The following is a 12,833-nucleotide window of genomic DNA, read 5'->3' on the forward strand; positions in this document are numbered from 1 at the left end:
TGTTTTACATTTCCACGTGTGCCAGCAAGCAGAGATTGCTAGGCTATTAGTTTCAGGGTGGGTTTTGCGGAGAAAGTCTTATTAGATTGTGCCTAGATAGTCTGGGTCCAGAGTTTCTGGATACCCCAAAAATGTACCCGGGAATCAGGCCAGAATCTTGGATACATATAGGCACAATGCTCTGGTCAAAATCCTGCCTTGAAAATGTTTGTGCAACTCACCGTTAGGATTCCCTGCTTCAGCACAGACCAGAAAGGTAAATGGGGCATAGGGATAAGTGGTATCCCTGGAATGGTAAAGGGTTCCCTAGTATAAGGGGGGATGCCCAGTTAATGCCCAGATCACCCGGAACCTGGGTTCTGGCGGTACTCCAACCATACATAAGATTGTGAGGTGTTTTAAAAGGTAAGCCAGGTTTGCAGTGTGTGGGGAATGACTAGTGGGAATATAAGTGCAGATTCTAATTCTATCCCTCATAACCAAAAGACTTGGAAAGTATAACAGTATAAAGTATATTTTATTAGACAGGTATGTTTAAAGTGTACAAATACTTGTGCACTGTATATGAGCTGGGGGCTTCCAGGTCCACGGTTCCAAGAGACCATGTGTCTACCAAGCTTGGTGCCATCAAGTCTACTCGGGTCCCGGACATGGAAGCCTCAGAGGTTGCCAGGTGTGGAAGCCATTTGGGCAGCGGAGTTAGCTTCAAGTACCCACGTCATGGGATGAATTGAAGTCATCGGACCACTATTTTCCCCAGCCCAGACTTTGAGGAGCCTAACTCTGTGGGTGGCTTCTGCATGAGAAGTGGCAGAGGTGCCAGGTTGGCGCATTCCCTTGTCATATTCTGAATCCACGTTTGCCCGGCTTAGATAGACTGGCAGCGCTCTGATAGACTGGTAGGATTTTCCCCATGCTTGGATTGGCAGTAGTATTTCATGAATGAACGCTGAAATACTATAAGAAACCCTCAGCCAATCCGGAGAGCGTATTCTAAGTGCAAGAACAGCAGCGGCAAATTTGAATGTCCAAAATGATGCTCTTGCAGAAATAGCAGCGAGCCGGCTTCAGATATTTCAGGTCAAAATATTTTCTGTCCCACTTTTTGCGGCCAAGTTCTGAGAATTGAATGTAGTGGTCGCAGCCAGGATTGCAAGATGAAAATAGTTTTAGGACGTTTGGGACTAACTCCTGGTCAAGGGATTTCTGCATCTCCGGAAGAAAGGGACCGGTGGCGTCAGGAACTTCATACCAATTTGAGTTCCAGGACATTTCGGGGCAAGTCCAGGTCAACCTAAAGACTTTGTTTTATGTTCTGTTTCACCTAGGAAAGTCCAGTTTTGTAGCCCAGACCCTCAGTAAGTGTGTTTTTCTTCTGTATTTTGTAATCCACTGTGTGTACGTCTGTTTCAAGGAAATAAATGACAATTTGTTTTACTAACTTGTTTTGCTCCGTAAATGATCCCGGTAAAAAGGTGTAAATACCTGGTCTCCCGTGACACCCGCTCCCACGTGATCCTATCAGACTGTGGTACTTCCCTTATAAAACGTTGAAAAATACATTCTCAATTCAGGAGTCCCCCGGCTCAAACAACCATCTGTGATGACAATTCCCTATTGTGATCCTGTTTTTCCCACTTTGGATTTCTCTCTTCCATTTTTTTGGACGCACTTATTTTCTTGCCTCTCTCTACATTTCATGCAGGGGTAGAGAAGAATAATTTGCTTATTGATGTACTTTGTCTAGAATTGTGATGTATTTATTAATTTTATTGCCACTTGTACTCTCTTTTGGGTTTAATTGTAGTCCCACAAAAATGTATTTATTTACAAATGTACTTTCCATAAATGCATAATTTAGTAGTAGGAGAACATATATATATTAATTTGTCATTAAAAGCATGGGGAATTTTCATAAACATGAGGCGGTCTTTGTGGTCTAGGTTCTAAGGAAAAAAACACGACTGTAACATTTCCTTATTGCATTTACAGTTCTCTATTGTCTAATGAAATCTATTGTCAGGAAGTGGGATATATTGCAGGTCATGTTTATAAAGTCCACCATGTCAGAGAGTTGAATTTTTGTTTTGCTTTTATTTTTTTTAGATTTAATGTATCTTTATTCTTTTAAAGGGGCAAGGTAGCAACCATCACAGACAGCAGAATTCGAATAATGAATGAAGTCATATCCGGGATGAGAATAATTAAGATGTATGCTTGGGAGCAGTCATTCACAGAGCTGGTCAATGATATAAGGAAGTAGGTATTTAATGCTCTAGAGCAGCGGTGCGCAAAGTGGGGGTCGGGGTGTGGGATTTTTTTTTGGGGGGGGGGCGGGCGTTTGCAGAGGCTCCGCCCTTTCCCCCATGGCATTTAAAGTAAATGCCGGGGGATCGCGTGAGGCCTCTGCAACTCACCTTGATTCAGACAAGTTGCTGTGACGCGTCACCATGGCAACGTGGCGTCAAATGACGCTGCGGTGTCATGTGGAGTGACGTCACGCTTCCATCTCCATGGCAACGGGGTCACGTGACATTTGACACCGACAAACCAGGTAAGAGGGGCGCAAGAGCGAGGGGGAGCAGGCATGGGGGTGCAGCTCAAAAAGTTTGCGCTCCCCTGCTCTAGAGCAGGGGTGGCCAACTCCAGTCCTCAAGGGCCATCAGCTTGTCAGGTTTTCAGGATATCTCTGCTTCAGCACTGATTGAGCCACCTGTGCTGTTGCAGGGATATCCTTAAAACCTGCAACTCCTGCTCTAGATAGAGGCCGTTCCACAGAACTATTTGGGCAGCTCACAATTGCACATCTCGACTTCACCTTCACAAATCAAATACAACAAATACTGTACATACTCGTAGAAATGTTGACACTAAATATAGTGTGAAAATTTAATGGACAGTTGGACATTTCATTTAAATGGAAAAACCCTTTTAATAGGCTGGGTTGAACTCTAAGTAAACTATAGAAAAAAAGGGTGTGTCTGCACACATAATATAATGAGAGGCGTTAATGCACAATTCTTGTTTGATTGTGTATGTAATGGAGAACATTTTAGATTTTTTGTTGCCGGCTATTACATTTTCATTATTTTTAGATATCCAAAGAAAAATGTTTTTAAGCATTAGTTTAGTTTGTTCTCTCTAACCCTATTACATGTATGTTATCAAAAGGAAGACAAAACCAAGAAGCCAGTAATTAGTATGAAATAAAGATTTAGAGCCCAGTTAAAGTAAATTCTCTGATGTATAACAATAATGTAACTGAATCTTCAGAACATGGAAAAGGTACTGTGGCTTTAAAATGACTGGAAGTTGAGTCCAGTTTTGGCTGAACTTCAGGACTAGTAGCCGTGAGTATTTGCGTTGATAACATGTGGTTTAGTTTTCAAGGCATCAAGGCAATTCCCTTTGGATTTCTTTGTGAGACTACTGTAGCTCTCTACCCCAAAAGGGAATTTGTCTAGCAAAAACTTGGAGATAGAATGCACAAGATCCCATAGGGATTTTTGTGTTACTTATTTTCTTGATGCAACACAAAAAATCCCAATCAACTTAAATATTAGTTTGATGTAGTTTGCCTACTGAAATGAAATGTTATGGTGTATGTGTGTGGCTCCGGGTAAAGAAGTTTCTTAGTATTGATTGCTCACCTTCATACAGACCTAATTTTTCAATATTTATATTGGTTCAGTAAAAATAGCAGTCATTTTACAGTAGCTTTAGTTAAGTACAGGAGTCCTGATTTCACTTATAATCACTCACAAGAATACAATGAGGTGGTCTTCATGCTGTGTGGCTAAAATGTATCTTCTTTTTTGTGTGCAATCTTTTATTTTAGGAAGGAGATCGCCAAGGTCCTTCAAAGCTCTTACCTTCGAGGAATCAACTTGGCATCGTTCTTTGTTGCAAACAAAATCATTGTGTTTGTGACATTCACCACATATGTTCTGCTTGGCAATGTTATCTCTGCAAGTCGAGTTTTTGTTGCAGTGTCCCTGTATGGTGCAGTGAGACTCACTGTCACTCTCTTCTTCCCCTCAGCTATTGAGAGGGTATCTGAGGCAAAGGTCAGCATAAGGAGGATCAAGGTACAGTGTGTGCAAGAGGTTTCAAAACTTTATCATTATTTACCATAAGAGCTGAAATTTTTCCAAAAAGAAAACTGAGATGTCATCACAGCGATTTTTAAAAAAAAATATAAACTTACCTATCTATCAACCTGTTAGTGTGTCATTGTACTGTAGTTATCTTATATGGGGTCAAATAAGAATTGTTAGTTTATGCAGATGTTGGAGAATTTGGAATTACCCAGTATACCGAGGCTGCTAACAGGTAGTGCACACACTTTTTGGCAACTTGATTGAAGAGAGACCCAGCAATGATTAATGAAACAATAAGCCTCCGGTATTGAGAACAGGGAGTTGGGTAATAGTAAGCCGGATAGAGGTACAGGGGGACACCTCCCTAGGGGGCGCCCCCAAGTAAATCACAGCCCGGCACTAACCACCTCAATAATCTCCCTGAAATACCGCGTGGAGGTTAAGAGTACTCACGAAAAAGCCGTCCCTGTTGGTGCAGGGAATTCTGCAGCGGCTTCCTCCTCTAGTGTAGCTGGCGTCAGCGTGCTCCTCCGGAAATGATGACACAGGAAGAAGGGGGTAGGATGGTCCGTGGTTCACAGCAACTTCAGCAGCCAACGCATGGATGTCTAAAAAAACTTTATTGATCGCTAGCAGCAAACATCAGGCAACCACTCTAACATGTTTCGTCCAGGCTATGGACTTTTTCAAAGAGTGCTGATAGTGTATGGCAGCCAAATAGATATAGGGAGTGGTGAGTGTATGCCACCAATAGGAACAGGGAACGTATTTAAACCTCACCTGTGGTAAATTAATCATTAAAGTGGATAACTATCTCCACAACAATCCCCATAGCAATGGCTGCACAACAAGGTATTTACAACATACACATGAGAAATCTTAAAAACAAAACAGAACATATAATGGATAAATTTAAAAACACAACTACTGATGTTTTAAGTTACCAGCATCATTATTATTATATAAAGCTATATCAATTAATGGAAGTATACAGATGTATAATAAAGGATTTCATATATCTAGTACTTATAAAGCATTTTCAGTATCAAGATTCACCTTAAAGGGATATAAACATTTTATCAATTTATTCACATAATTCATATCCATGGATACAGTGGCAACCGCATAACAGACGGTAACATCATATGTCACCTCCCAGATCACAATGTAATTGGGTGAACACTGTGAACCCACCCCAAAACTTAGCCATTACCCCATCAGAAAGTGTTTCAGTTCCCACTCCTGATTGATGCCGGCCGGATGGAGTGTGTTCAGAGTGTACACCCAATACATTTCCTGTTTATTTAATACCCCCTCTCTATGGCCTCCTCTAGCGTTACAAGGGATATGTTCAATTGCCATATAGGAAAAGTTAGCTATTCCCCCTTTAGGGCATCTGGAGAAGTGTCTGGGGACTGGATGAGATACATCATTCTTTTTAATAAGCCTGACATGCTCGGCAATGCGGGTCTTGACTGGCCGAATGGTTCGTCCCACATACAATTTTTTGCAACCACATCTCAAAAGATAAATGGTATAGGATGTATTACAATTCAAAAATTCTTTAATAAAATATTTTTTTCCATTGATGTCAGTTTGGACAAATTTTGTACTATGAACATATTTACACATGGAACAATTTCCACATGCAAAAAAGCCTTTAGGAATACTACCAATTCTTTTAAGATCAGTTTTAGTTTGAAAGTGACTTGGCGAGAGGTGCGATGCTAGTGTCTTAGCCCTACGGAATGAAAATTTTGGTCCCTTCAAGGTAAACTCAGCAATATCCTTATCAAGGGACAGGGTGTGCCAATGTTTATGCACAATGTCGCATATAAGCTTGGATTGGCGACTATAAGTGGTGATGAATAATGGACTCATATCACTATACTTGCTCTTAGATTGTATGTACCCTTTATGATGTTTGTCTTTTTTCTTTTGATCAAGGATTCCAGGGCGATCCAAAGTCATAGCGTACTCGTATGCTGTCTGGATATCTGTATATTTGTAACCCCTGGCTTGGAATCTCTCAAATAATGCTTGTGACTGCAAAGAGAAATTCTCATCATCAGAACATATCCGTCTCAACCTTACAAATTGGGCTCTCGGAATACTTTTGATTAAAGATTGTGGATGACAACTTTTGGCTGACAGTAGTGTGTTCCGGGAGTTTGGCTTGCGAAATATGTCAGTTTGGATTAGCATGTCATGGTCTATGTAAAGGAGCAGGTCCAGATAGTTAATGCAATTTATATTTTGTTCATAAGTGAATTTAATATTAACATTATTGATATTAAGTGTATTTATAAATGCTACAAGTGATGATTCATCGCCGTCCCATATAATAATGAGATCGTCGATGAATCTTTTATAGTAAATAATTTGTGAGCGATAAGAATTATTACTGTGATATATGTATTGTGCTTCCCATAACCCCATGAATAAGTTTGCATATGATGGTGCAAAACTTGTGCCCATTGCAGTGCCTAATAATTGTAAATAAAAACGTGAATCAAATAAGAAATAATTGTGAGTTAATAAAAATTTAATAGATTCTAATAGAAAAGTGCAAAGCACTTTGCACTTTTCTATTAGAATCTATTAAATTTTTATTAACTCACAATTATTTCTTATTTGATTCACGTTTTTATTTACAATTATTAGGCACTGCAATGGGCACAAGTTTTGCACCATCATATGCAAACTTATTCATGGGGTTATGGGAAGCACAATACATATATCACAGTAATAATTCTTATCGCTCACAAATTATTTACTATAAAAGATTCATCGACGATCTCATTATTATATGGGACGGCGATGAATCATCACTTGTAGCATTTATAAATACACTTAATATCAATAATGTTAATATTAAATTCACTTATGAACAAAATATAAATTGCATTAACTATCTGGACCTGCTCCTTTACATAGACCATGACATGCTAATCCAAACTGACATATTTCGCAAGCCAAACTCCCGGAACACACTACTGTCAGCCAAAAGTTGTCATCCACAATCTTTAATCAAAAGTATTCCGAGAGCCCAATTTGTAAGGTTGAGACGGATATGTTCTGATGATGAGAATTTCTCTTTGCAGTCACAAGCATTATTTGAGAGATTCCAAGCCAGGGGTTACAAATATACAGATATCCAGACAGCATACGAGTACGCTATGACTTTGGATCGCCCTGGAATCCTTGATCAAAAGAAAAAAGACAAACATCATAAAGGGTACATACAATCTAAGAGCAAGTATAGTGATATGAGTCCATTATTCATCACCACTTATAGTCGCCAATCCAAGCTTATATGCGACATTGTGCATAAACATTGGCACACCCTGTCCCTTGATAAGGATATTGCTGAGTTTACCTTGAAGGGACCAAAATTTTCATTCCGTAGGGCTAAGACACTAGCATCGCACCTCTCGCCAAGTCACTTTCAAACTAAAACTGATCTTAAAAGAATTGGTAGTATTCCTAAAGGCTTTTTTGCATGTGGAAATTGTTCCATGTGTAAATATGTTCATAGTACAAAATTTGTCCAAACTGACATCAATGGAAAAAAATATTTTATTAAAGAATTTTTGAATTGTAATACATCCTATACCATTTATCTTTTGAGATGTGGTTGCAAAAAATTGTATGTGGGACGAACCATTCGGCCAGTCAAGACCCGCATTGCCGAGCATGTCAGGCTTATTAAAAAGAATGATGTATCTCATCCAGTCCCCAGACACTTCTCCAGATGCCCTAAAGGGGGAATAGCTAACTTTTCCTATATGGCAATTGAACATATCCCTTGTAACGCTAGAGGAGGCCATAGAGAGGGGGTATTAAATAAACAGGAAATGTATTGGGTGTACACTCTGAACACACTCCATCCGGCCGGCATCAATCAGGAGTGGGAACTGAAACACTTTCTGATGGGGTAATGGCTAAGTTTTGGGGTGGGTTCACAGTGTTCACCCAATTACATTGTGATCTGGGAGGTGACATATGATGTTACCGTCTGTTATGCGGTTGCCACTGTATCCATGGATATGAATTATGTGAATAAATTGATAAAATGTTTATATCCCTTTAAGGTGAATCTTGATACTGAAAATGCTTTATAAGTACTAGATATATGAAATCCTTTATTATACATCTGTATACTTCCATTAATTGATATAGCTTTATATAATAATAATGATGCTGGTAACTTAAAACATCAGTAGTTGTGTTTTTAAATTTATCCATTATATGTTCTGTTTTGTTTTTAAGATTTCTCATGTGTATGTTGTAAATACCTTGTTGTGCAGCCATTGCTATGGGGATTGTTGTGGAGATAGTTATCCACTTTAATGATTAATTTACCACAGGTGAGGTTTAAATACGTTCCCTGTTCCTATTGGTGGCATACACTCACCACTCCCTATATCTATTTGGCTGCCATACACTATCAGCACTCTTTGAAAAAGTCCATAGCCTGGACGAAACATGATAGAGTGGTTGCCTGATGTTTGCTGCTAGCGATCAATAAAGTTTTTTTAGACATCCATGCGTTGGCTGCTGAAGTTGCTGTGAACCACGGACCATCCTACCCCCTTCTTCCTATGCAGATGTTGTTACTGAAACAAAACTATAGCTATCCAATTTTAATATCTACTGTAGTTTCAGCTGATGTCATTGTCGTGCAATGTGCTTGCTAAACACCCTTATAAACACGAAAGGACAGAAAGAATGATGGAAATTGAGAGGCTTTCTATGCAACGTTTGCCTAGACTTCAAATATAAAGTATTATGAAGTACCTAAATGTTCCTGGTAATCGCAGTGCAGGTTACAAATTCAAGTGAAAAAAATTAACAGAAAAGGGAAAACTTGTTGCCTGTACACGATTATTTTTCCTTTGTACGACTTCAACCTTTTTTCCATAGTAAAGTTCAGTATGGCCAATGTAATAGCAATAATAAAAGGGCAATGACATGGCTGGAAAATATACTATAGGTAATACGAATGAGACAAACATGTAAGCAATTGTAACTTGATTACTCCTAATGTGGTTAAAACATTTAATTGAATCATTAACATTTTACTGTTAAAATATATTGATCTTGTAAATGCTAAAGATATTGCAAGCCAGTGAAATAATAAGCTGGCAAAGTGAATTAAAAAAATATATATATTATTATGACGATTAGACAATCCTCCACACATGCCAAAATAAAAGAGTGTCATCCTTGCCTCATAAAAAGTTGTTTTGAGGTAGTTTCTAAGAAATCTGCTTACATTTATAAGCTTAAATGCAGGCAAAAAACCGGGCGCTTACCTTAAGGTATTAGTACAGGGTAGAGAATAAAGTGAAATACTTATCCCAAAACCAATGGATGTAGTCTTTCACAGTGCAATCCGTGGCTTGCGATGAATTCCTCTGCTCGACCCCAGAGAGGGGTATCCAAACCCTCAAGGTATAGGAGAACGAAAAGGAAAAAAGGGGGAGCAAAGGATTAGATGGACCTATATTAACATTACTAAGATGACTTCATAGCATATCTAGCTGTTTAATAAAGGTGGGGTGACGAAATGACAGTATATGGTAATCCAATACTCACACGGCCCTGTGTGAGCACATATGTGTAAGGGTATCTTGTTCCTGGTATCCACTTCTTAGCCCAAATGTTGTTCAGATGGAAGGGGGGGGTTTAGAAAAAATAATAATACACTACTTACACGGCCATGTGTAAGCTCAATCCTGGGAGAGAATAATGTGGGGTTGTCTGATGGACCCGTCCGTGGTACTTCCCGTGGCAACGTATAATCAGCTGCTTGCGGGCAAAGTAATTGCTGGCGGTTCCCCTTCCCTCACACGTTCCAATCCTCCCCCCTCCCCGATTCAGGAAACGGGGATGCGTGGGGTAAAATGATAGCAGGGCGTCAGTTACAGTCTTCAATTAAATGAGCGTTTTATTAAACATTTAAACAGAACAAAAGACTCACAGAATAATGTTTAGAGCACCCCGTGGCACTCCGATCAGCGTGGCTGCAGGTCGCCTTCCAGCTGCGCTGTCTTCCGTATCCGGATTCAGAAGTGATGGAAACTTCTGACGCGGCTGTGACTGCAGTCACAGCCTGAGGAAGCCGTCGAGAACGGCGAAACGCGTTGCTCTAATTCACCACATCATTTTGGACGTTGGAGGCATCCGTAGCAAGTGGAAGCAGACTGCAGTCACAGCCGCGTCAGAAGTTTCCATCACTTCTGAATCCGGATACGGAAGACAGCGCAGCTGGAAGGCGACCTGCAGCCACGCTGATCGGAGTGCCACGGGGTGCTCTAAACATTATTCTGTGAGTCTTTTGTTCTGTTTAAATGTTTAATAAAACGCTCATTTAATTGAAGACTGTAACTGACGCCCTGCTATCATTTTACCCCACGCATCCCCGTTTCCTGAATCGGGGAGGGGGGAGGATTGGAACGTGTGAGGGAAGGGGAACCGCCAGCAATTACTTTGCCCGCAAGCAGCTGATTATACGTTGCCACGGGAAGTACCACGGACGGGTCCATCAGACAACCCCACATTATTCTCTCCCAGGATTGAGCTTACACATGGCCGTGTAAGTAGTGTATTATTATTTTTTCTAAACCCCCCCCTTCCATCTGAACAACATTTGGGCTAAGAAGTGGATACCAGGAACAAGATACCCTTACACATATGTGCTCACACAGGGCCGTGTGAGTATTGGATTACCATATACTGTCATTTCGTCACCCCACCTTTATTAAACAGCTAGATATGCTATGAAGTCATCTTAGTAATGTTAATATAGGTCCATCTAATCCTTTGCTCCCCCTTTTTTCCTTTTCGTTCTACATTTATAAGCTACCAGATATCGAGTAATAAATCTCTTTGTAAACAATTCTGACCACAAGTTGCTTCACAGGCAGTCACTGCTCACTTGATTTGTGAAACCAGTTCATTTTCTGCTTTTTAGTGACTGGGTTTTAGAATGTGAATCTTAATCTCTTTTTATATGTAATATAAGAAGTGTCTGACTTTTCCAGTTGAGGCTTCACCAAAAATGTTTGCTGCTTGCTCATCTTGCCACACGTTATTCTTAGAATCGTCTGGTGTTTAGATCTGGAATGACTGAGCCACTGTTACTTGGGTTTATTGAAAATGACAGTGCCCTTTTAACTTTGGTGCCAATAATCTAGAACTAGATTTCGTATCTTTTTAATTATGTCTTACAAATTGTTCTGAAATGGTTTGTTTGCAATGAGAGTTATAAAAGCTGTTATTGTATAAATACAAAAGAAAAAAATACTGGCACTCACTAGCTGGTTTGGGAAAAAAGTGGTAATTGTAGATTTGTTGTTGCTTTGGTCATGTACCTTCACTATTAGGCCGAGTCCATGGTGACTCAGCCCGTACGGAGGCGCGCTGAGGCTGAGGGAAAGCGAGTTCTTTCCCTAGCCTTGGTTAGCGCGCTGTCAGGGGGCGGGCCAGTGACTTCACTGAGCTGGTTCGCCCTAATTGGGCGAGCTGCTCACATGACCGGCCTTGCGCTCCCATGAGCGCAAAAATGAAAAATTTTCATAAGACGCACGCTTGCGGAAGCGTGCGCGAGCCCCTGCTAAAGTCGCTCTCATTGCGGCGGCAGGGGCTCACTGCCGAGCAGCAGCGCGCCTCAGCACAGGTCAGCGCCTAAATACTGACCATGCCCGAGGCCTTAAGGTGCATCAATGTCAAATGCAAAACAATGTCCAAGTGACCGCACTCAAAAACAATTCTATCAGAATCAAATAAGTTGTGCTCTTTCTGCAGTTCAAATTGGCATGACGTTTAATTCTTAATAATTCACAGCTTGCATATATTTTATATGCTGGTACTTTGTAACCAGCAATGTTTGTTTGTGCCCCTGGCCCCTGAGTTCTTTGTTTCTGATGCACCTGTTCTTGAGTGCCAGTCGCCTGGACATTGTCTTGTTTAAAATGGTTCTAAAAAAAGCCAATACAGTACTGAAAGCGGTTTCAGGCTTCCTCATGTGTGTCTTGATGGTCAGAAACAATGCCCAAAAACCTATTATTTTGGTATGGTTTTGTGCTTATTGTCACACTATTTTTAAGCTACTGTAGTGTTGGATCTTTTGGAAGGACTCTACACAATGTATGGTTAAATTGTACTAATTATTGGCATAATTACCACCAGATACGCACCCACAAACGTTTGAGCATGAAAACATCTATCTAATGAACATTACTAATCTTGGTGAGAGAACTTCCTACACTACCAGTGAATTAACGCCTCCCAATGTATTAATGCTTCCCTATGTATTCACAAGCCCTCTGGTAACAAAGAGGCATTGGAGCACATGAACTGTGAAAAGTATTACTAAATAGTCTTGTGCAGTCATTCTCTCCTTGTATTCGATTTTTGATATCATGGAGCTTCAAGTACTGTTGCTCAATTTAGTACCTGACACACAATGGTCCTTATTCTGTAACGTGTGATAAGCGAGGATGACGTGCTAGTGCCGGAAAAGCCCCATTAAAGTCCATGGGGCTTTCCTCGTTATCTGTACTTACGACATCTTGCAGAATAAAGACCAATGTCTTACATAAGGTAAGTGTATTCTTGAACGGTGTCATACAGTGCAAATATCACTGCATGAAATACTTATTGGCTTTTTTTAAAATATTCCTTTTTGTGACGTATGTGTAAAAAGATCTGTGACTGAATCTTTTG

The 12,833-nt window shown here is 40.2% G+C and overlaps 1 protein-coding gene across 2 annotated transcripts in view; it reads left to right on the forward strand.

Moving 5' to 3' along the window:
- ABCC4 (ATP binding cassette subfamily C member 4 (PEL blood group)) overlaps positions 1-12,833 on the forward strand; it is a 356,776-nt gene that overhangs the window by 106,240 nt on the left and 237,703 nt on the right. For both annotated transcript variants that reach the window (XM_075590857.1, XM_075590858.1), the window contains exons 7-8: positions 2,134-2,259; positions 3,839-4,088. In XM_075590857.1, coding sequence (XP_075446972.1) covers positions 2,134-2,259; positions 3,839-4,088 — 376 coding nt within the window. The remainder of the gene's footprint in view (positions 1-2,133; positions 2,260-3,838; positions 4,089-12,833) is intronic.

Source organism: Ascaphus truei, chromosome 3 (genome assembly GCF_040206685.1).
Source record: "Ascaphus truei isolate aAscTru1 chromosome 3, aAscTru1.hap1, whole genome shotgun sequence".
In the NCBI taxonomy this organism is placed as follows: Eukaryota; Metazoa; Chordata; class Amphibia; order Anura; family Ascaphidae; genus Ascaphus; species Ascaphus truei.